Source organism: Primulina huaijiensis, chromosome 12, assembly GCF_012295235.1.
Source record: "Primulina huaijiensis isolate GDHJ02 chromosome 12, ASM1229523v2, whole genome shotgun sequence".
NCBI classification, from domain to species: domain Eukaryota; kingdom Viridiplantae; phylum Streptophyta; class Magnoliopsida; order Lamiales; family Gesneriaceae; genus Primulina; species Primulina huaijiensis.
The window spans coordinates 3,064,760-3,089,993 of NC_133317.1; the positions used below are offsets into that span (position 1 = coordinate 3,064,760).

Sequence of the window (25,234 nt, forward strand, 5' to 3'; positions counted from 1 at the left end):
TTTTCCCTTTCAATGTCGTAAGGGAACTGTGCAATGGAACATCAACTAGTGAACAACTGTGCTATTGAACATCAACATAAATCATGGTATTATTCGACATAAAATTTGTCCAATTATTTGGTTTACCTCAATCTCCACTCAAGATATTTTGTCTTTGCTATTATTTTATCAATCATTTAAAATAATAGTGTACTTATATCTATGTCAATAAATGTGAGTAGGCTTGATCATCAAAGTTATTTTATATTATATTTTCATCAATTTGGTTGAGGTTGTAAAGTTACTTCCTCGTTGAAGATTTTTCTATTTGGAAATCAAATATGCCACAAATTGCTTACACACGTCTCCCTTCCCCTCTGATCCACGCATGCGCAATCCACGTTCTCGACATTTTTCCACTCATCCAACACATTACTTTATGAACGTCATTTGTTCAAAATTTCACCGGCTGTTTCTGTGTACTCCCATTCCAAATTCGAAAAAGATTGTGAGCGGGAGTTATTTCTCTCAGCAAATGTGGCTGTTTAGAAGGAATGGGACATCTGGGTTTGCTTCTTCGTCTACTGCTGAAGAAGTTACCAATGGAATTGATGGGTCCGGGCTCACTGCCATTGTTACAGGTTAAGCATGAGGATGAGATCACGGTTTTGATTTTACTGCTTTGAAAGAAGAAAATGTTGGTTTTCCTACTGGTTTCATTTTTTTTTTTTTTTTTTTTTTTTTTATTTTTTTTTTTTTTTTTTGTGATTTAATTGCTATAACAATTTTTTTTTTGTTGGAAATCTTGGGATGATCAAGTTTAATCACCGAGCATCGTTATTATATCAAAACTTTTCCATTAAAACTTTGGCATTATACGATGTGTAATTTTCAAAATTTTTTTTTCGATTTTGGATAAGAACAATGCAAAATGAAACTGGTGCGGTCAGTGAGTGCGTCGGGCTAGAACTTGAAAACTTATGATAAGCTTATAAATGACTCAAAAAATTTAGAAGCTGGATCAGGTTGGATCTACAATTGCCTGGCTTGATTGTTTGGTGTATTTTGTGGATAAAACTTAGAAATAAAATTTAAAATATCTTCTATAGACTGCCAACAGTGCCATTTCATTCACTGGTTTTGCTCAAATCCTCTTATTTCACTTGCAGGGGCGTCGAGTGGTATAGGTTCAGAAACTGCTCGAGTTCTTGCATTGCGCGGTGTGCATGTCATAATGGGTTCTAGGAACGTTTCTACTGGAAAACAAGTGAAAGAAGCAATAGTTAACGAAATTCCTGCAGCAAAAGTAGACGCAATGGAGTTGGATCTCAGTTCAATGGCATCTGTTATAAAATTTGCGTCCGAGTTTACTTCGTCCGGACAGCCACTGAATCTTTTAATGTAAGTAGATCACATTACACACCTATGGTGAATGTTGAGCGTAGAAATATATGCTTTAGAAGAATCATTCGTCAGATTTGAATTTATTTTCTTTGTTTGACAGGGACGATTGTCACTAAATATCTCATTTCTGTAAAACCAAGCGTCTTTCTCTATATTAAAAGTTATATCTGATGGTATCATTGTAATTAAAATCTTTTAAAACTATTTAACAATCAAGAGCCGGCATTTTGAATATTGAGCCACATAGCTACATATCGTAACAGGGGAGGTTGTTCCTCAATGTCTGCCATGTCCATTTTTCTGTCAAGCGTAAAATTTGCATCTAGCACGAAATTTTTCCAAGTATGGATTTTGTATGTTCCGCTGTCAGCAATAATGCAGGAATTATGGCAACACCGTACACGCTATCTAAAGACAATATAGAGTTGCAGTTCGCCACCAATCACCTAGGTATCTAGAGCTCTTGTTCAGATGTGTTTTGTGTGCCCATATGCAAGAATTTTTTTTAATCCAACTATCTTAAGCTTCAAGTATTGAAATATTTGAGAACGATATTTTTTCAGGTCACTTTCTTTTGACGAATTTGTTGTTAGACACGATGAAACGAACGGTTGGTGAGACGAAAAGGGAGGGAAGGATAGTGAATGTTTCATCAGAGGCCCACCACTTTTCATATAGAGAGGGAATTCGCTTTGACAGACTTAATGATCAAGAAGGGTGCACCATAGTTTTCCCTTTTTAGCAGATTCTTTATGGAAATCTATATGTTTTAACTTCTAATATCAATTCTCTGTCTCCAGATACAATAGGTGGCTTGCTTATGGTCAATCTAAACTAGCTAATCTACTGCATGCTAATGAATTGGCCAGACGCTTAAAGGTGATGCCTTTTCCTTTGGCATGATGGAATAAAATCAAGGGGTGGGACTTATGACTTTTTGGCTTTTAAACATTTTAAATAATATTTGAAGAGTTCCCCTGTTTCTTGACTTGATTTAGCACACATTTAAGGCTATTTATTGATCTACATATTTTTTCTGGATTTGTATCAAAATATCTGAAGATTCTTGAATTTCTGATCTTTTATAGATCTTGAACAGGAAGATGGTGTTGAGATAACGGTAAATTCAGTTCATCCTGGAGTAGTCACGACTAATCTTTTCCGTCACTTCAGTGTTTGGGGAGGAAACCTCGGCTTATTTGAAGGTAACACCATATTACTCGACTTCACAGTTGACATAATGACCAGATATATATGCTCTCCCTTTGGACCTTGGAGTCCTTCACATTTCCTTCATTTCGTTTTAGACAAAAAAAAAGTGCAACGTGTTTTTGCACAAATATTATTAAAACAAAATTTATTTGGAATCTGCGAACACTCATCCGTTATCCAACTTACTGTGCAACGATTTTTCATAATACAGGTTTTCTCGGCACACTTGGTAAATTGGTGTTTAAAAATGTTCAGCAGGTAACATTCTTTTCTAGTTGTAAATTGTAATGCATTAATTCCAAGTCAATTTCATACCCCTAGTCCACGAGCCTTCTTAAATGAGGTGATAGACGATATACTTTGCTAGTAACTAGCTCGTATTTTCATACTCATTTCATGAATGAGGCTATAGACAATATACTTCGCTAGTAACTGCTTCGTATTCACTCATTTATTAGAATGATTAAGAAATTGTTAAAATTATTAATTGCACAATCTTATAAAACCACTCACTCCTCTTTTATAATTCAATGAATTATCATACCCGATGTCTTTTTACATTGACGCATGCTTTAACGTGTCGAATAACAAACACGGACAACCATGTTTTGACGGATTGAAAGTTCAATTCTAACCGTTCATGGTTTATAAAGGGTGCTTCAACCACTTGTTATCTGGCGCTGCATCCACAAATAAAGGGGACGACCGGTGCCTACTTTGCAGACAACAACATGGCCAAAGCAAGTGGGAAAGCTGGAGACTCAGATGTGGCAAAGAAACTCTGGGATTTCAGCATGGATTTGATCAAATGATAGTTATGATTCTCCAATCAACCGTGAAAAATTGAAAGTTGGGACTTTTATCTGATTCCCATAGTAGAGTATGGCCTATATTATATCGAAAAATGTACTTGTAATGTCTCTGTAATTGAATACAAAAATTTTAAATTTCATCACTATGATTGTCTACCCTATGAAGAAGATGTACACCTTTTGTTTGGACAGAAATCGGTGGCATCTTAGATTCTGAGTGATGCCAATTTGGATGTTGATATAACTATTTTCATGTAGTTTAGTTTGATTTATTTGATTTAGGACAAAAATTAAATGCAATATTTGTTTGAATATTTCGATATATATAATATAATTATGGTAATCGGCTCTATATTCTTGATACAATCGTCATTTATATCGTAATTTTAAAAAATTACTCAAGTAAAAATCGATAAGGGCATGTATTAATATAACAAATTTAAGGGGAAAGTATCTAATGATACAGATGGTATAAGACAAAAGAACTTATGAAACTCTCCCAAGAACTTAGACTTGTGTATACTCTTGACCATGGCAAGTTTTTGGTGGCATCTTGCATAAAATATACTCAATATTAGACTGGAAAAAGGAGTGTCACCCTCTGATGAGAATCAAACCTATCGCGGTAACTACAATCGTCGAAGGAAATCCGAATTTGAGATGTTTCCAGAATGATAAATTGTAGCCGCAGTGTAGAGCACGACGTGCCTGCTCGCAGACGATCAAGTTTGCAGCTGAGCCCAAGAGCGACATATTCCCGGCGACAGTACTCACCCAGGCTAAGATAAGCCACGCTTTCTTCTCGCTTGCAGGTGATATCGCCGCTGCTGATGCTGCCACACGAGCTCCGAGTAGTAGCACTAAGTACAACCAGAGTGTGCAACGTTAGATGTATCGATATTGTTAAAGAGACCCAGAAATTGTACATAAATTATAGAACAAGGCTGCATACTAAGCTTTGACACGAGCCGAGGGCTACACTAGAATTGTACTTGATTAGCTACTACTTGAATCAAGTTGTTCGACTTGAAAAGCTCTTTTTAAAATGTTGAAAAGAACTTTCTTGGACTTTGATTTTCATAGGATCAGCCAAAAAAGGGTTATATAAGAATACTAAAGGCGTAATTACAAATGTAAATAGTGTTGAAAATCTTAAAAAGGCATTCGAGTTCAACTTTTGACATACCTGTCGGAACATTGGAAGCAACATTCGAGAGCACAACAATAACAACTGCTAAGATAGCAGTTCCCCCTACGCTATCTATTTTTGCATATGGCTCCATGAACTCCCACAAACTACTCGGAATGCCTGTCTTATTGAACCCATCGACGGTAATAAACATTCCACAGAAAAATATTAAGAGCGAATATGATACCTGAGATGTCAAATATGTCGAAATGTCAACGACATAAAAAAGTTTGAGAATAGTTTTAAGAAATAAATATCACCTTTTCTAAACTAGGCCTGGCGTCTTTGAAATCAAGAACGATAAGCGCGAGTGCAGCGGTAATTGCAGTCCACGACATGTTTAGCCCCAATAGCAAAGCCACGAGCATTCCTAAAGTAACAAGATAAACACATGCTTTCCATAAGATTCTTTTCCATTTCTTGGAAAATCCAAGTCCTTCTTCCGTGAATGACCCAAAATTTTCAAACTCAACCCCAGAAGATGAGGGACCCCTTTTTGATAGTATAGGCCCGAAGTTTGTAGTTTCTTTTGAAGCATCTGAATTTCTAACTGATTCAACTCCCGTATTTAGGACCTTATGAATCTCACTCTCAGCTAAATAGCCTCGGTTCCTAAGCTTCTCGGTGTTATCTGTATGAACATTAACATCAGGAGAGCTGTGAATGCTACCATTCTCGGGCATATTCCCACGATGATTGAGTTTCGACTCATGGCCATTGACGTTCACAGGGCTGTGAATATTTGTTAGACCATTGATGTTCGCAGGGCTGTGGATACCCATTGAGTCTAAAATAGAGCTCAGATCTTGGGACTTCAGTGACGCGAGATGTGACATTGTAGCAGGTGAAAATCGATGGAAACTCACATCGTCTTCTCCAACAACTTCCACTGAAGCATCTTCTTCATCTTTTTGATCCGATAGCAACTTCCAATACATACACAAAAGCATCAAAGCATTGATCACAACTCCCACGAGCATCGCTGGGAGAACTCCGAATAAAAACTTTCCAAAACTGATCTTACTTTGAACTGCTATAACTAAGTTTTGAGGATTGCCTATCGGAGTTGCTGATGACCCAATATTTGCACTTGAAGCCAGGGCTAACAGAAAAGGATGAGGAGGGAGATTGTGTTGCCTCGCGATTTTCAACACGAATTCCGTCAAAACAACACAAGACGTATCGTTGGTGAATAGGGCACTTGAAACAGCGGATATCAAGCAAATTCGGCAAAGCAAGTCCTTCGCTCCCTTGCTTCTCCAAGATAGTAACTTGCCCAAATATTTGAATATATCGGCTCGTTCCAGATAAGCACTAACAACCATTGTCCCAAAAAGAAGACCGAGGATAGGCAGATCAATAGCAGCAAATGCTTGGTCTGGAGTTATGACTTGGAAAAGTACCATAAGCATAGCGCCAAGGAGAGAACCTGCAGTCCTTCCGATGGGCATGAATGGAACGGCCGGAAAAACTGCCAAGACCCAGAATATTCCGAACGCGATTGAGCCAAGAACCACTTTTACAGTTGGAGCCATAGTCATGTTTAACACTTAACAATCAAAATCCCCAGCTCTTTTTACGCACCCCAGATTTCAGAATATTTACATCCAAGATTCATCTCTGCTCCACCTGAATTCACATGAAAATCAACCATCTGAAATAGAGAATTATTTGAATACATGAACTTGGGAGGATTCAGTGTTGAGTTCTTGACATAGAGCACATTTCATAAGAAATCAAAGCTATTATACCACGAAATAATTCAATGTAAGAACAAGAAAACTCGGAAAAAATTCTCAAGAAAACTAAATCTAAGCCTGATTAATCAATCGAAATCCCAATAGTTTCATTACTCTGAAAGTAAAACACGTGCCCATTAATCATCTATTGACAAATAACCTCAAACCAAAACAAGATAAGATTTTGATGAAACAGCTTAACCGCAATAGGAATAAGATGAATACAAAGTTCAAGAACACCTCATTCTTATCAACCCAAAAAACTATTCACAGATTCAAACGCTCAGAATCAAGAAAATGTTAAAGAAATACTAAATTACCTGCACGTGAAAAGAGAGCACATTTGTGAAAAAGATTAGTTGGTTACTTGCCATCATTTATTTCTCATGACAGCAATCGTTTCTTTTAATATTGGATAGAAATTGATTCGTCTGCATACGGGGACAACGTTTTCAAGACACGTCCTAGAACATGCGATTGATTCACGTTGCTCGGGCATGCCAAGATGAAATCTTGCATTTATATGTACTCATTTATTTTATATATCATTATTATTATTATTATTATTATTATTATTATTATTATTATTATATTATACAATAAACTTGTTTTCCCAGATTCAATAGTAATTACAGATCTCTAGTTGCCCATGCACAATAAAATTTATGGTATATATAGCTGGATATATAATTGATTAGATATAATAATGAATTCAATTATGTATATCATGCACAATTTATCTGACTTAAATACAGCATAAACTTAATTCATAAACAAAATTGAAATCAGATTTGAAAATTATTTTTTTAATTCCAAGATCGAATCTAAAAGACTAAAACTCAGAGCTGGTGGTTTTTTCTTGATTTTCAGAAATAACAAGATGCAATCGAAATTAAAATATTTACATGAAAATGAAAATTGGTCCCAAATAATATAAATAACTTGCTTGACATATTTTACTTTACTGGGCCAAGAAAAATTAAATTAAATGGAATATTTTACATATTATGATAATCTAATTTAATTATGTTAATGACTTCATTAAAAATAAAGTCTGATAATAGTTACATGTTAACAATCATCAAAATCTAGAATCATGCTCTAATTTCAAAGCCGTACTTGTGTTGAATGGGGCCTGAAACGAAATTTGAAAAACGGGCCTTCTTGTTACAGTAATAAATATAAAATTCAATTTGCAAATAACAAATATACTAATAAATACATTAATAAACTTTATCTGATGAAAGGAGATTAGAAACGGAAATAAAGCATAATTCATGAAAAAAATTACTTACCTTCAGGATTAAATAAATAGGAGACCATAAACTTTATTTGATGAATGGGGACAAGAATTAGAGTCAAGATTTGGAGTGAGTTAGAAAACAAATAACATATATATATTTACATATATATAAATTTGGGCCTTTTATTGGGCCGGACCCTGAGGCAACCGCTTGGTTGGCATGATAAGAGTTCCGGCTATTTCTAATTTACAAGGGTAAACCAACTTGATCATATGTATGTATGTGTATGTATATGGGGGTGTGTAGATTAATATTAAAAATTAAAAACATGAAAAATATTTCATTATAAAAAATTTTATATAAAAAAACCCAAGAAATAAATTTTTTTTATCATAATAATTCAGTATATTTTTCCAAAATACTAAATACTTAAGAAACCTATTAAACTTTCCAAAACTACTCTGTTCATAATTATTGCATGGTAATATAAATTTTAATTCAAAAAGTATTTTCAAATTAAAATATCTAGGGATTTTCTTTTAAAATGTCGTTCATTTTTTTAAAAGTAAAAAATTTATGAGATAATAAATAGGTGGAGTCACGGCTAAAAGCAATTTGCAGATTTTCAAACAAGGCATCGACATTTTCTTATTTCTTCAAAATGATATTAAAGCCAGGAGTTGACTAACTTTCGCTTGGTCCCTACCATTATTTCAAAAAATAAGTTATATTAAATATTTAAATACCAAATGCACTCTGACTTTACGTTTTGGCAAATCAGAACGTTTTGTGACTTTGACTCCTAAATACCTCTTTTTATATTATTATTATTTAAAATTGTTTCAAAATCTTATCATATTTCTAAATTTTTAGTTGACAAAGAAAGAAATGAGCTAAAACACATCATTTGTTTTATAAATTCATAATTAGGAAATTGTGTCCATGTATTAAAATGATTTTTTCTTTGGGGAAATTGTGTGCATATATTTTACGTGATGGCTTGAAACATACACCAAAATGACAAATGAAATGGCTTGTACAATTTTGACTCCCAATTCAATTTTTGTTGCGTTCTTCCTTATTACATTCTGCAATTCAATCCCCGAAAATGCAATCTTTCGCCATGTTAAATTGATTTCTCTCAACTGGCTCTTACTCCAGTCGGGTGGCTCGGTTTCGAATCAACCCACGAAATATTTTTTTTCCAACCCGAACCCAATCGGAACCCGAACCAACCCGAAAACCCCTAACCCGACTAAGTCCGTCTAACCCGAATTTTATTTATTTTTTTTTTAAAAAAATTTTAATGAAAAAATTTAAAAAATAATAAATAATAATAATATTTTAATTTAAACATGTAATAACAAAATTTCTGATTTAAATTTGAAAATTTAATTGTAGAAAAGTAAAAATATATTTATTAAATCAAATAAACAATTATTAAAAAAAATAAAAAAATATACAAAATAAATATTAAATAATGAAAATTTATCATATAAATATACAATAAATTTTATTCAAACGTCCAATATATAAAAATATATATAATATTTATTTAAAAAAAATTCATCTGATCCAACATGAAATCTGACTTGTCACTAACCCCAACCGAACCCGAAAAACCCAACCCAGACCTAATTTTTTTCGTGTTGAGTCGTATCAGATTAACAGATCGTGTTATATTTTGTCACTCTAGTACTCCTTATTCTAAGTGAGATATGAGTATTTCAATCTCACAAAAATCATATTTTTTTTGTTAATTAATCTTTGAGAATTTAATTATTGTTGAAAAAGAAAATACCCTTTCATAAAAGTAAGGGATGGATTCTAAAAATGATTTAAAAACACAAAGGATTATTTTGAAATTCAAATCAAACACAACAAATGCATAAAGATCGTCGAAATTAAAATGAGATTTATATTTCCAATACGTTCCTAGTAATCATCCCCTTCGTCGCCCAAGTCATCCTCCACGCGATCTGCCACGTCGTCAGCAATATTGTCCTCCAACGCATCGAAGCCCTCCGCCAGCGCGACTCCACCTAGCACCCCCGCCACGGCACCTACAGCCAAGCCTGTTCCCATCCCCCCAAACTTGCTCTGTTTCTCCTCCACGGGAGGTGGCTGCCCGTAATAACTACCCTGCCCGTAACCTCCCGGCTGCCCGTAATATGACTGTCCATAACCCGCAGGCTGTCCATAGCTCGGCTGCCCGTAACCCGGGTATCCTGTCTGTGAACCATAAGCGGGTGGCGCACTGTATGGATTTCCATACGGTGGTGGGGGTGTGTAGTCCCTCGACCCAGGCGGAGGTACGCCGTACGGCTGCGCGTGGTAAGGATCCTGTGCCGCACGGTATCGCGGTTCAAGTACGCTGACTTTGACCTCAACCTTGCCATGTGGCCTGCCGGATGGGCGCACCAGCTCGAGCTTCCGATCTGCGAGGGCACTCAACCCGACATCATCCACAACGTGGCGAAGGGGCAGCTTGGCGGAGCCGATTATAGGTTTGGTGTCCTCATCGGCGTCGGCGTGGACGATGTCTATGTAGAGGGTGGTCTCCTCTATGGGGGAGTCGAAGGGGATGGTGAGCTTCTGATCCCAGTAGGGGGACGTGTCGCCTTCTTCGTCGACGTGGGAGGACAACTTGTTCTTGGAGTCGATCCAGACGACGGCGTATGGCTTGAGCTTGCCGTGTCGCCAACTGATATTCTTGAGGTCTTTGGCGGAAGTGACGGTGACTTCAACCTCGTACCGTGACGCCATTTTCGATTTTTTTATAAGAAAATATATTACGTAATTTGGTTGGGGCATTAGAGAAGAAGTGAGATTGGGTCATTTATAGGGCGGAGTGACTTTTGTTTAGGCTTGACATTTGAATTTATTACTGATATGCCATCCAGACTTTTTTGACCCTTATCGGCTACACAGTGAAAATACAATGAAAAAACATCCATTTCAAATTATTGAAGTTCAAAAAATAAGTAAGGGTAAATTGGGTATATAAACAGTCCTGCGTTTGGAACTTGGATTAGAAATTAGATTTTTGGGAGTGGTTAACGAGACAGGACTTTTCAGAGTTAGAAATATCTGCTGCTCTTCAATAAATATTGTTCTAATATAAAATAATTACCTAGACATGTGAGACGACTCAACTAAATTTTTATACAAATCAAATCGAATATTTATTTTATAAAATTAATCAATAAAGCATATTGACAACGGTTTTTGTGATTTAAAATAAATTAAATTAAATAAAAATCGAGAAAAAAAACTTTTTTTTTTATGTCTTATATTATAGGCCGTTGAAAATAGATGTCAAATAATATAAAAATAAATTTTTGTACACATATATTCAAATTAAAATAAAAATAAAATAAGGTTGGTAATGAATAAAATATTGAGGAATTGGAAAATTTGAGTATAAAGAATATTCTTATCTTAACGCGGGCTTCACACGGGATGCTTTTGCAGTCAATGTCGTTTAGTTCTCAAATTTCAAGGCCAGACCCACATGGAAAAGGCGTGGAATTTAAAAAAGAATGGTGCATGAAAAATCTAACATAATTCTTATTTAAAATATAAATAAATATTAGAATATCGAATCAAAATAATATCATACCACTAAAAAACTAGTAGGACAATTACTGCATTTTTACACCGAAAATCTAAAAATAGATTATTTATACTTAAAAAGGTTTTCCCATGGAAAAATGTTGGATCAAATTTGCGAACAAGAATAATCGTCATTTTCTCATTGATTCGGTGTGAAAACCAGCGTGGCCCTCCCACATGGCGCATTTTAACATTATACATATGTTGGTGGAATACATAATGCAGCATTGAATCGCCATTTATCATCAAGTTTTTGACTCAAGCATAGTAATATTGGAGTGAGCATATGTTTATATTTGTATCGACTCGATTTATATTAATCATGAAAATAATATTTCTGATATTATATTATTCATCAGCTGGGTCATATCGAAAAGTCGTCTAACTTCAATTTTGTTGTAACTAATTAGTATGGAACATTAGTTTTTAGACACGACAAATTAACGGTTTGGCGATCATCAAATTATATACGTTGCAAAAAATTTTGTGAACCAAAAAATAAAATAAGGAATAAATTTAATCTATAGATGTATAATGTCCCATTTGCGATTTAATTTCTAACTCGAATGAGTGAAACCATGTATANAGACAACAAAATATTTAATTTCATAATTATCCTTCGTACCGACTAAAAAAAACTTTATAAACAAAATTTCAATTTAAAATTGAACAACACTTTTAAATTGAAAATAATTTCGTGTTAATTGTTTAATATTATTTAATCAACTTAAAAAATTAATATATTTATCATTAATTTGTTTGGAAGTATATGTTTGTAAGATATTACCCTGGATATGTTGGAAGACTTTAAACACGAGCAAAGCGCAGTAACTTGAATCACGAACAAAACGCAGCAACAATAAGATCAAGTAGAGGCAAGGAATCTCCTTTGTCCGCAAGACGAAATTGCCCGTATATAGTGCTATACGTTGCAGGCAATCGTCCCTAAGATACAATGACTTCAATCCGAGATTTTGAGGCACTACAAGTCTCGAAACAACGAACAAAATATGCAGGAACTTTCAAGTATATAAAACGAAATAGAGTGCAGCAATATGACAAGAAATTAGAAAAATGATCAGCAATTCTAAAATGGATGGAGGAATCATTTATAGATGATCACCGGGTGCGCAGAAAAGTCACGTCTTTACGGACCGGATGTGAAGAAGAGTCACAACTTCAGTCGAGGGGTACATTGTTTGGTTGAAACCCACCTTTTCTGTGAGGGACGCATGCACAGATTCGCAACGCAGATTTCCAGAAAGGCTCGCGCATATGCGCGTCCTAAGTCGCGCATATGCGCGCCCTGCTCTGCCCACAATGCATAATTCCAGAAAGGTTCGCGCATATGCGCGTCCTTATCCGCGCATATGCGCGACTTGTTCTGCCCATCTGCGAAGAAAACAGCAAGTCACGCGCATGTGCGCGGATTCTGGCGCGCATATGCGCAGCATCTTCTGTGAATGCACGTTGGTTTCTGTTTCGGTTTCGTGAGCAGGTGTTGTCAACAAAATTATTTTCAAATAAATTTTGTCCAAAAAGAATAATACGGTCATAAGACCACACCGCACCGCACCGCGCCGGCCGGGCGCGCGCGTGTGTGTTTGGTTTACCGAGACACAACTTATTAGCGTCTTCCCTCGTCTAAAAACTTCTGGTACCCCTTGGGGCCCAAACCCTTGTCTCAACTTGGAGCTTATTAGGGAGACTTTATTTGGTTATTAACTCAATGTGGGACAAGCCACACTTGAGACATCCCACTTCCCTTTACAACTTCTCACTCTTCCTTTTCTTCTCTTTTCATTTATCCAACAATCCCCCACATAAATGAAATTAATGCATGTATGCTTATTTACTTGAAAGCTCTTGTGAATTATTATTGCATTAGGATAGGTAGTTTTTGACTTTGAACCTTCCTTAGTAATATACTATAGGATTTACTAGTTGAGTAGTGACATGATGTCTTGAACTAGTCAACCGTTTATGTAAACCAAGTCAATAGTATTTACACAATAGTAATTCTAACATATTATTGTTCTCATGTTGTGTCCATTTCGGCCCTGGACCATATCTTAGATTCATAAGTGTTTTCCATTGAAACGGCCATTACTTCTCACTTATATAGGTGATCTCCTATCTAGAGTATCCTGCCATACCCTACCTCTTAGGTCTAGGCATCATTAAAAGAAACTTAACCTTACCACGTGTTGCAGGTTTTTTTCTACTTGGATTTCATAGGAATGAGCCTTCATTGTTTCCAAGTGTTAAACCAATAATTATAACTTAGTTTTTCCATTGAACCAAGGTTTTGGGATCTCCAATTCACAAGGTTGGGTTACCGCTATAAATATTTTATTTCGTGGGTTTTAAGCTCATCCCTCTTAACAGCTTGTACATTTGATCTCTATTTATTCCTTTTGCAAATGGATCCGCTAGGTTTTCCTTTGATTTCACATATTCGACAGAAATAACCCCGTTCGAGATCAATTGTCTTATGGTATTATGTCTTCGTCTAATGTTACGAGACTTACCATTGTACATACTGCTTTGTGTTCTTCCTATTGCCGATTGACTATCACAATGAATATTAATGGAAGGCACTGGCTTATTCCAACAAGGAATATCTTCTAGGAAGTTTCTCAGCCATTTGACTTCTTCCCCAGCTTTGTCTAAGGCAATGAATATTAATGGAAGGCACTGGCTTAATTATTAATTAATAATATTAAAATGTATATCTCCTGGTGAGGCATACGAGTGACTTGATATAATAGGCCTTAGGGAAAAGGTAAAACTTGTGTGAGAGGGTCACACGAGTCGTATTTTGTTAGACGAATATCTTATTTGGGTCATCTATGAAAAAATATTACTTTTTATGCTACGAGTATTATTTTTTATTATAAATATCGGTATGGTAGACCGTGTAGACCCGTCTCACAGATAAAGATTCGTGAGACCGTCTCCCAAGAGACATACCCTTAGGAAAATGCACAAGAACACATGATTTTGAGACTTAATGATAGCAAACTCATATTTCAACAAACACTTCAATTTAAATTTAAAAAAAATATTAAGATGGCAAGTAAAAAGTATTTAATTTGTTAAAATCCATGATTAAACCATTTAAAATTTTGATTAATTTAATTTACTTCACTGATATTAAATAATATTCATGCTAAATAATTCAAATCACATTGTACATTACAAACATTAAAATATTTATATGATATAGAGTATATTATTGGAAAATAATTTAATTGATCAAGAAAAAAGATAAATCCAATTCTGTAATTATTGGGTGAGAACGGCCTATTTCTGTAATTTCATCCTTACAAATATGACCGTTGTTGCACTGCGGCCCCTTTTTATTCGTAGAACGCCAAAGTGCCAGAATTCATTCAAGATTTGAAGCCCTTGAAAATTGAGAAGATTCGAGTGAAGAAATTAAATCTACTTTAATCCTCTGAATTAAGTGAGAAATTTTTCGAAACAAGAAGGTAATACTCTGGAGCGCGAAAGAAATTTCTGAAAATCTGAGAATCTACCGTGAGTTTTCTTCTCCATCTTCTTGTTTGTTGGAAATTTTCGTGACAAAAAGTCGGATGATGACCTGAACGTTTCTCGAGTTAATATCTATATTTGTAAATTGATGTTAAATTTCTTATCATTAGCGTTTGTTTATCCTTAGCATGCGAATTATTTAAAGCCTTCTAATTTGAGTGTTCGTATTTTGTTCAACTTTTGATTGTGTTTGGGTTTCATTCTTGTTGATATATTTTTTCTTTTTTCATTCGAGTGTTTTCAAAGTGATTTTGATCACACATGGGAGGTAATTGCTCCTTCTTCAAGGGTGAAGAAGGATTTCGTAGGATGTGGTTTTTTTTTATGAATTATTGACATTGGAGTTATGAAATGGATCATATATTCCACGCGTTTTCCATATTTCATGAATAAAGCAGTTGATAAATCCCAGATAACTTAAGAATACTGCAGGGATATGTTGTATTTAATTTAAGCAATCATAGTATTGTACACTAATGAACTAATAGATATACTAAAAGATACACAATAGTTATGGTTAATTTTGGAGGAGAAGAGGAATTATTGAAGCAAATTTGTGGTTTGTTACCATTTCAAAACTTTTTTTCAGTTGACGGATATAACTTATATGAATTTTGATGAAGTTAATGTAAGAAATATGACACATATTAAAAGAGGCGTGTACAAATTGATATTGGCGACGGCCAAGAAAATTTAGATGAGTACACGATTCTTCTTTTGACATTCATTCTCCCGACTTTTCTCGTTGATGGTATGAGAAACGCCTATAAATAGAGGTGATTGAGGTCACTAAACACACCAGAATAATACACCATCTATAGAGAGATTGGAGTGTTTAGAAGGCTTCAATCGGAGGAAAATCAGAGAAATCAAAAGATGATTCAATGGCTGGAGGTAACGCTCGATTTAGCTTCCGCATATTTGTTTATCATGTTTTTATATACGTGCAGAAACATGATTTTTAGAAAAAAATTCTAACATTTGATATCAGAGCAGTGATACCTCAACCTTTAAAATTTTGTTTTCATTTTCTGAAAATTCGATATCGGGAAAGTTTTACGTAAAAAACTTGAAGTTGAAAATCAGATAAAATTATATTAAGAAACTTACCTGAGAATTGTGTTCTCGGTTGCACCTTGAAATTCTTCCTTGAAATCTTAAATAATGGAGAATTTTTTCGGGAGGAAAATATTTTGAAGAAGGTGCTACTGGTTTTCTGAAAATTGGAGAGGTTGTAGACGAAGAGATATACAATGAATTGCCTTCAATTTTCAAACAATTTAATACCGATAAAACATTTCACGTGAATCTGCCTTCTCATTAAAGTCTCTGCAAAGTTTTATTATTATTATAATTTTAATAATAATAATAATATTAATTAATGTCGTGAGACCCACACCAATTATCAAATTGGTATACATGGTCGTTGGTTTTTTTTTCGTTTTTATTATTATTTTTAAAATAAAAATAATAAATAAATAAATAATGATGATTAATATGTTATTAAGTTATATGTATAATTCGGTATACATATAGCATTTGGTTAAATAATTTGTACACATTAAAATAATTTCAAATTCGATGTAATTTTTAATACATGTTAAGAAATTATTTTTGTATGTTAGATATAATGTCAAATATTATGGATAAGTGTTTGACGTGTACATGAAAATTTAATATTATGTTTGCATTTATTCTTGAAATCTAAAATGCAAATAATATTGAAAAATAATTTGTACATCAATATTCACATTATGTTCATATTAAATATATTAAGTTGTTTATAATTTGAAATGAACATATCAAGTAAGATGTGAATATAATATTATAAAATATTTAAGATGTTCACAAATGAATAAATAATCCTCACTTTATCACTACTTTGATAAAAAAGAAAAACTGATGAGGAGCCCACATTTTCACGTAAATGTGATCCTCACTTTATCACTACTCTGATTGAAGAGAAAAACTGATGGGGAACATATTTGTTCATATTAAGTAAAAATGTGAATATAAAGTTATTTAATGAAAAATTTTGGTTTCTTAAGATTCACATATATGTGGATAATTAAGTTGAATAATAATTATAAGGTGACGTAAGAAAACATGATCTGAGGGAGTTCTTCATAGATCGGTTAAACTGTCTTGACTTGCCACTGGTCTCCCTGAGCAATGTTGCTCTGACTAGGAGTTAGGTATTTAAAGAGCCTTATCACTACCTATTTTTCCTGGAAGCACTCTTGGAAAGTATTGATTGCGAAATAATTATTATATAAAGCATTACGTAAAGCCAAAATTTTGTCCAGTGAACCGTATAATTTTAAATAATTGAGGAATAGCCACCGCATCCTTAATTATGAAAAATTATGCATTAAGTGGATTTGGATCACATAATGGACATCAATTGTAATTAATTATATAAATATAATAAAATTTACCCCACAGGGATTTTTATTATATTTATATAACTAATTAGGTTAAAATATTAAATTATATTTTTCTTAATTTACCCACAGGAATTAAGGAAAATACATTTTGATAGTTTTATCATAAAGTTACAGAAAAATCTTATTGAATTAAAATTTTAGCCCACAGGCAAATTTTATGTCACTGGATTTTTAAAACATGAATTACATTGGTAAAACATGACATATAGTTTATTGTTTCATTTAATAACAATAGCATGTATTCATTAATTTTGCAGCATATTACTATTACTCTGATATTAATTTCTAAAATTCAAGTTTATAATTTTAAGTTGTGAAATTGAATATTATTCTTCATACAGGCTTAATGGGCGCTATTAATATGAGATGATATAGGGTACAAAGTACTATAACAGATAAATGTTCATCACAAATCATGAGGTTGTGGAATGAAGAGATTCAAAATTTCTTGAGAATGACTTGATCAGTGGGAGCGATCAAATTCAGAATATTGTTACCATTTCAAAACTTTTTTTCAGTTGACGAATATAACTTATATGAATTTTGATGAAGTTAATGTAAGAAATATGACACATATTAAAAGAGGCGTGTACAAATTGATATTGACGACGGCCAAGAAAATTTAGATGCGTACACGATTCTTCTTTTGACATTCATGCTCCCGACTTTTCTAGTTGATGGTATGAGAAACACCTATAAATAGAGGTGATTGAGGTCCCTAAACACACCAGAATAATACACCATCTATAGAGAGATTGGAGTGTTTAGAAGGCTTCAATCGGAGGAAAATCAGAGAAATCAAAAGATAATTCAATGGCTGGAGGTAAGGCTCGATTTAGCTTCCGCATATTTGTTTATCATGTTTTTATATACGTGCAGAAACATGATTTTTAGAAAAAAAATTCGAACAGTTAATTCAATACAGTCTTATTCAAGTGTATTGAATCATTAATATTCAAATAGCTTATGATGGAAACTTCTCAGTTATTGACAAAATGGTACTGCCCTGGTGAGGAGTTCATAGAATCTTCAGTTAAAAAAATTTCTTTAATTTTTATTTTCTGATTGTGTTGGTTGCCTTCAGAAGTTATTAAACCATGAATCTATGATTTTTTACTATGCTTTTGGTATAAAGGGGTAAATGTAGAAAAATGTATTGTAGTTCTTAATTGTCCTTTCACACATTTAAAAACTTTTATCTTTTACCAGCTCATTTCCTGATGCAAGATCAAAATTTAAATATTCTCCACAATGGTAAAGTTACTCATATCCTAACATAAATTTTTATCAAAATATTCCGTTGATATGCTTGGAGTTTTAAAGCCTTTATTTTTCTCTTGGAGAACTCTAGGTGGAAAGGCTGATGTACTCAAGGCAGATAAGAAAGGAAGGATCAGTGGTCGGAAAGCTCTGAATGACATATCGAATTCAAGAAAACCATCTGTATTTCAGTCAAACAAAACATACAATTTTACAAATGCCATTTCCACTGGGAAAGATCTATGTGCTGCTTCTACTGCTACCACCAAAAAAAGGGTAAAAACAACCGAGAAAGGAGAAGATGGTGACAGGAAAGCGCTTGGCGACATTACAAACTCAGTTAAGAGACCTTTACTATATGCGCCAAAGACAGGTGGGAAGTTAAGCGCTGTTGCAGAAGAAAAAGTACCCATCTCTATAGTAGAAGATAGATTTCATCACAATCATCAAGAGTGCATCAAAGCACAAACGAAAATCATGGATTTGGGCTTCTTTATGAAGTCAGTTGGACTTGATAATGGTATTGCCAATCAACTTTAAAAATCAATATATATTCATTTTCGTTTTTGTACTATGCCCCGGGACCGAACTTCATTTCTTGGTATTCTCAGATTTTCTCGTGTGGCCATCTGCTGTGGTAAAGTCATCACCAAAGAAGGTCTGTTCCTTCACATTCTGTTATTCATTTACAAGGTTTTGAACATTGAAATTTTAGATATTATTATTCAATTATGATTCAGCCTGAGGAACTGGTTAAGGATTTGATCATGGAAGAGATGACCGAGCAGCCCTCTAATGACCAAGTTCTAAAATTCTGGAAAACAGAGACTTGTGGCAACTTTTCACCTGCTTGTCGATCACCAGAGTCACCAAAGCTGCCATACATGAACTGGGGGGAAGAAATTTCTTCTGATCTCATGGCAATTGAGTCACCTAAGCTGATGCATCCTTGATGGAAAATTGGTAATATGAACTTTTGGCAGTAGCTTGTGAGGTTCTGCCTTGCTGGTATGCCGAGATTATCTGATGAGGAGACTAGTTAGGTGTGTTTGGTCAATTAGTTGTGACCACCCCGCGTTGCAGATTGGCCTTACGCTCGTTGTTTCCTGCTAACTCATTTGTTTATATAATGCAATTCCAATTTTAAAAACGGCTGTTTGGTGTAGTTGTGGACGTTTTCTTCCTTAATATTTTCGATTAATTTGGTTAGTGTATTTCGTCTAAATCAAAGTAGATAGATAAATAGTATAGTCACTTTTGTTTTTACTCAAATTGATGAGTAATTTGTTTTTAATGTAATTATTATGTTTCAGAAAAAAAATATTATCACATTATTCGTTGAAAGTTTTAGAACTTTTGCTTCCCAATAAATCCGAAATTTAATTTTGAAGTTTATTTTTGAAATAAAAATATGGTAGAAAATTGGTTTTTTTTTTTTTAAATAGATACGTAGCTCGGCTCATGTGAGGTTTATAGCAAATATCCCTTTTAGTTTGTCTTTGTTGTGATATGTTTGGGTGTTGAAATAAATATCAAATGGAGTTTAATTGGTTCTAAACTTTTAATGATTTTTGTGGAGTTTAAAAATCTAGAGATATTCAAAATGTCAGTAAAATTTTAATTATTACTCAGTGAAATTTTATTAAGTACAAGAATCAAATCCTAAGATACAATTATAAAATACCAAAAAACGTTTTTGATTCATCTTAAATATTTGGATGTACATGTAATTGAGAATTAAATATCTCAAACTCACATATTCACTTTCATTTCTATTAAAAATAATATCAATACAAACAATAATTAATTCATTCTTTTCTCCTTTTTATATTTTTCATTTTCGTTGGACTTTTTAAAACATAATTTTATTATTGCTAACAAGAGTTTAAAAGCAAAATTATTATATAGTTGATTTTATTTTTCGAGTTTTGATAACAAAACCTCGTGAAATTTAAAATTATATTAATTATAATATTTTATTGGTCCATAAATTGAAAACAATAATATTATTTTTAATAAGTAAAATTTATTTTTTAAATTAATTATCATTTTCTATAATTTTAATTAATTTATATCTTAATATTGGTTATAACACAAAATTCATACATATGATATATAGTGAACAAAATCATTATTCTCTATTTTTTATGCCGTCTTGTTTATTTGTTGTTAAACATATTGTCAAAAATAAAATTGACTTCATACAAAAATTTACTTAAAATAAATGAAATTATTTTAAGTTTGATTATTTATTAATATTGAAAATTATTGTTATATATTTATTAATATTAAAAATATTAATTAATTAAATAAACATATTAAATTGACTTAAATAAAAAAATACACCCCTAAAACTTGATCAAATTTTACGAGAGTATATTCAAAGAAGCACATAATAACCTGATAAGATTTCATGATACAAAACAAATGTAAGATTTTCATGCGGCTTCAATTTTACCAGTTGAAGCTAAAAGATTCATAACTCAGGTTGTTGGCTAAACTAGATGAACATATTTCAGCTGCATCCTGCCTCATCTTCTTGGGACCACTAACCAGAACTCCGACGTCGAATTCTTCCAACTCCAACAGTATTTCTGCCTCAGAAAATAACATACATTTCGTCAAAACAACATTGCATATTCAGAGGCAGACGCACGGAATTTCATGCATGAAAGGATGACTTAATTCATGGAGCATGGAAAAAACTTATTTGGAGATTTTTTTTTGTTTCTTGGGGGAGTTGGCGCACTCTTGATGCCTGATATATACCCTGGTAACTAGTTTCTGTAATTATTTTCTGGGGAAAAAGAGGAGCTTACTTTTCAAATCTGGTCTTTGGCCAAAATGTATTGTAGTGAATTGCTCCAAAGATTGTTGGCGTGGAAGGATTTCTAATTCTCTGTCGATGTTGTAAGACCAAGACTCTGGTGCTGGAGATGCTATTGATGTTGGGGAGTCAGCACTTTGAATCTGCCTCACATATATAGCGTTCTGTTTCTTGTTCCAAAGAAACACTAGCGTTGCAGCAATCACAATAGACACACACAATAACAACATATTGAGCATTGATCTTGCAGTGTACGAATATATCTGATCGGTGTTATGGTCAATCGGGTAGATGTAGTATCGAGTCAGAAGACCGGTTAGAATGAGAAAAATGAGAAAAGAGCATGAAATTATAGCTCCAAGCCAAATCCAACTGTTCGGGCCTAAAATGGAAGAAATTGGTTTGTCAAGAGCATTTGGCCTGAAGTAGATGGTTTGAGGTTGCTTCTGGTTGTCCATCGTGGGCCTTTTCTCTCTCGTCACGTATGCTTGAATTTGTAACTTTAAGGTGGAAATATTGCAAAAAGTTCCCGATTCTGGAAGCAGAAGCTCTAGCATTGCGAGATCTTCAGATTTCTTGAAAGCTGACACGAGGAGAACTCTCGGCATGTTTATTTCTGATGTGCTCGAAAGGAAAATGAGTTCTCGAATGATGGAAATAAAAGGGGTGATTCCACTGCCTCCACTCACCATCACTAGCATGTCTTGCCTGCATATGTAATGCATTAGTCCACATGATATGTAGCTTGATAACAAAAAAGAAGGAACAGAATTGGCCGAGTTGAAATCAAAGGAATGCTGTTTTTTTTTTGGTAAAATTTAACCTTAAAAATGAGGTTGATGCGAGACCATAAGGTCCTTCAACGGATACTTCAAGACGATGTATTTGAGACGAAAGTTTCTGAAAAAGCTTCTGAGACCATCCCCCTTCACATCTGATGACAACGCTGAGTTGATCAGGATCCGTGTTATTATTTGAGATTACAGTGAATGGATGCCACTGGAGCTTAGATACACTCTTAACATTGATGAACATAATGCTTGATGGTTTATAACTCAATCCTGGTAATGAATGGAAAATTAGGAAATGGGCAATAAAGTAAAGTTTCGCTGTTCGGTAATCTAAAAGCATGATATCTCTGTAAAGAGAGGTGCATACTGAATCATAACTCACTTGGATCCTTGGAAAAGTTCAGTTCCATGGCTTGGCAAGGTAATACACGAGCAGATACCAGACGAACTTTTTGCTGAGATTGTAAAAATCTCAGATACCGATCAATCAAGAAGAGGTAGAAACCGGGTAACATGATGCAAGAATAAGGAAATCCCACATGTAAAACGAAGAAAACAACAAAAGCAATGTACAGATGATGTGTGTAGAAGAAGAGTTCAAATATTTTCCTCCTAACAAGAGTGAAGCTTGTAATCCACATTATTAATCCAGAGACCAAAGCTATTTCACCAGCCAGGTTTGAAATCCCAATTTTATTCCATTTGATCATCTGAAAAAAGATCAAGAATCTTTTTTTTTAGCAAATCCCACAAAAATTAGACCAAGACTTGATCATTATATACCTCCGAGATCTGATGCGTATTAGCCCAAAAGATAACATAGCAAAGACCATGTGCAGTGAAAAGTGTTAATGTTGTATGGCCAAGCCAAATATGATATTTGATCGTGGATTCTGAAGTGAGGCCAAACAAGCGTAATATTGATGATCCTCGAGCCACTGGAAAAAAGAGGAAAGCCAAGCATACATTCCCTACAAGGCCTAACAGCAGAGCAGCACTGCATAGCTTGAGTTCCCACCTGATACAAACACAAAAAATGGGTTTGTATTTTGAGATATTTCTCCCAAGTCATTGATTACACCAATGACATTTAGTTGTCAAATGCTTGGAAAACAATACTCTTACACAGATTCGTTCATAGTTGAAGCAGCCTGTCTAGTTATATTCTTGAACATGCCATGTACATAGGCTGAAAATGACCATATCAAGAGCGCAAGGAACATTAATAGAAATGATAATTCTGCCAAAGACACGATTCCAAGAGGGCCTCTCATGAGTACGGGTCGTTTCCAAGAGACAAAATGTGCAGTCTTTTGAACTCTATCGAGAAAAAAATTTGTAATGGGTACAAGTGGAATTCCTTAATAAACCCTGATAAGAAATTGTGCTATAAGAGATTATTCAAATACCTAGTGTCTGCATCATCAACATACTTGTACAAATAGAGATGTAAACATCCCAATGTAGCCATAAGAAGGATCGGAAATGAATATATAAGAAAATTTGCACCTAATGTAATCAAAGGATGAGTGAAGTTAGTACAAGAAAACTTTCAGAACCAAGTTTCTAACCAGCTACAAGATGTACAACAACGATCCACATGCAACTACTGATCACCTGTAACTCCAACAAACTCAGAAAATTTATTACCAAACACTTTATTGTCATAACACACTACATGAAATCAAACCTTGTTGCCCAAAGTAAGTCGAAGCAGTCGCATTATGAATACGAGGCAACCAATGTAGCCAAAATATATTTGTAGGCATCATAATCCATATCATCATGTATCCAAGAAAAATGACCAAAACAAGAAACTTTATTCCAAGTTGGACATTCTTGATTCGTCCATTAATCTTCCTCCCTGTTTTAACCAAATCCATGTATGTCTCCGTATATTTCTTCTTTTTGTAAAAGGTCCCCTTCTTTTTTTTTTCAAGAAACTATTTACCAAGAGGAGTCTTTAAGTACATGAAAAAAAATTTAGTATAGATGAGTACAAAAGAAAAGCCACAATGTTTTAACATATGTGTTGAATGAAAAAGGACCAAGTTTCCAAATTTTAGGCTTTTAGCTAACACATTTATGCTTCAATTTTGTTTATGATTGAGAAAGTTAATCCCCAAAAAAAAAAAATGCTCCTTAGTGTCATTTAGTGTAATGACATAAATGCCCCTTTCATTCAATACTTACAAATCGACTACTATATATGTTTGATGCTATGGCGAAAACTATTTTTTTTAACGAAATTATTGTTTGAAAATTTACATGTTTTCAATCAATATCATTACATAAAATCTTATCTAAACCCCATCTTGCAATTATCAAATAATTTTATAATAAATTATTGTAAAAAATTTATTACACAAATATATACATTAATATTAATGTTGATATACAACACATTCATCGTAACACTGATATTTGTACGTGGTGGGTGACTGTAAGACTTGAACTTCATATTTCTCAAAGCTCGACTTAAACAAATGTTAAAAACATTCCATACGTATGATTTCAATTCTGGCCTTATTACTATTTTGTTTTTTTGTTTTTCCCTCTTGTTGAATAATCGGTGTAATGAACATATTAACATTCAAATTTTACAAAAAACCAACACAAAAATAGTTGCCATCATTAGGGCTAATATTTCTACCCTTCTTCTCACTGAATTAAATATTAAAATTTATTTTTGTGTTCACATAAATAGGCCGCCGCCGCCACTGCTTGAATGCATAATCATCTTGCTCTTGTAGGATGGCCACACTACTCATCAATAGTCCATCGGTATTTAAACTGAAATATGGTAATTTAATTTGATTTGGTGTATTTATATTAGACTAGCATGATGCACGTGCGTTGCACGTAATATCAATTATATTATAAAAGTTAAAAAATTTTGATTTTCTAAAAAATAATTTGAATCATTTTGTTATTTATCTGGGCTTAATTTAATATCATATTAGACGATTTATAAGAATTTATATAACTTATTTTTAAACTGTTTCCCAAATTAAAATTCAAGCAGTAGATTTTATGTTATATAATAAATTGTAATGAACATAATATATAAAACAAAATGAACTGAAACAAAATTTTTTAAAAAATTTATATATTCAAACACCACGTGTAAAGCAGAATAACCTAAAAATCAAACAAA

The 25,234-nt window shown here is 33.6% G+C and overlaps 5 protein-coding genes across 7 annotated transcripts; 2 read left to right on the plus strand and 3 right to left on the minus strand.

The window, feature by feature from the left end:
* The first annotated feature begins 275 nt into the window (after positions 1-275).
* LOC140989821 (short-chain dehydrogenase TIC 32, chloroplastic-like) lies at positions 276-3,602 on the plus strand. Its single transcript, XM_073459259.1, has 8 exons — positions 276-620; positions 1,149-1,380; positions 1,754-1,833; positions 1,947-2,100; positions 2,184-2,262; positions 2,483-2,588; positions 2,807-2,853; positions 3,249-3,602. The coding sequence occupies exons 1-8, from the start codon at positions 368-370 to the stop codon at positions 3,405-3,407; spliced, it is 1,110 nt and encodes a 369-aa protein (XP_073315360.1). The 5' UTR covers positions 276-367; the 3' UTR covers positions 3,408-3,602.
* A 139-nt stretch (positions 3,603-3,741) lies between these two features.
* LOC140989820 (silicon efflux transporter LSI2-like) lies at positions 3,742-6,816 on the minus strand. Of its 3 annotated transcripts, none has more exons than XM_073459257.1 (4): positions 6,656-6,816; positions 4,857-6,225; positions 4,594-4,783; positions 3,742-4,267 (listed from the first exon to the last, which is right to left on the minus strand). In XM_073459257.1, the coding sequence occupies exons 2-4, from the start codon at positions 6,135-6,137 to the stop codon at positions 4,002-4,004; spliced, it is 1,737 nt and encodes a 578-aa protein (XP_073315358.1). In that variant the 5' UTR covers positions 6,138-6,225; positions 6,656-6,816; the 3' UTR covers positions 3,742-4,001. The 3 variants fall into 3 exon arrangements, with proteins under 3 accessions (XP_073315358.1, XP_073315359.1, XP_073315357.1); XM_073459258.1 differs by having other exon boundaries at positions 4,857-6,250; XM_073459256.1 differs by lacking the exon at positions 6,656-6,816 and having other exon boundaries at positions 4,857-6,621.
* Positions 6,817-9,400: 2,584 nt separating this feature from the next.
* On the minus strand, positions 9,401-10,375 carry LOC140990634 (uncharacterized). The gene has a single exon (XM_073460425.1). The coding sequence runs from the start codon at positions 10,343-10,345 to the stop codon at positions 9,515-9,517; it is 831 nt and encodes a 276-aa protein (XP_073316526.1). The 5' UTR covers positions 10,346-10,375; the 3' UTR covers positions 9,401-9,514.
* Positions 10,376-18,408: 8,033 nt separating this feature from the next.
* LOC140990311 (uncharacterized) lies at positions 18,409-19,599 on the plus strand. The gene is made up of 4 exons (XM_073459930.1): positions 18,409-18,453; positions 18,551-18,979; positions 19,071-19,117; positions 19,200-19,599. Exons 1-4 carry the CDS (start codon positions 18,420-18,422, stop codon positions 19,410-19,412), a joined length of 723 nt encoding a protein of 240 aa, XP_073316031.1. The 5' UTR covers positions 18,409-18,419; the 3' UTR covers positions 19,413-19,599.
* A 1,215-nt stretch (positions 19,600-20,814) lies between these two features.
* LOC140990480 (ferric reduction oxidase 2-like) lies at positions 20,815-24,077 on the minus strand. Its single transcript, XM_073460191.1, has 8 exons — positions 23,768-24,077; positions 23,487-23,586; positions 23,203-23,397; positions 22,861-23,095; positions 22,460-22,787; positions 22,110-22,347; positions 21,279-21,994; positions 20,815-21,053 (listed from the first exon to the last, which is right to left on the minus strand). The coding sequence occupies exons 1-8, from the start codon at positions 23,958-23,960 to the stop codon at positions 20,914-20,916; spliced, it is 2,145 nt and encodes a 714-aa protein (XP_073316292.1). The 5' UTR covers positions 23,961-24,077; the 3' UTR covers positions 20,815-20,913.
* Between the last annotated feature and the right edge of the window lie 1,157 nt (positions 24,078-25,234).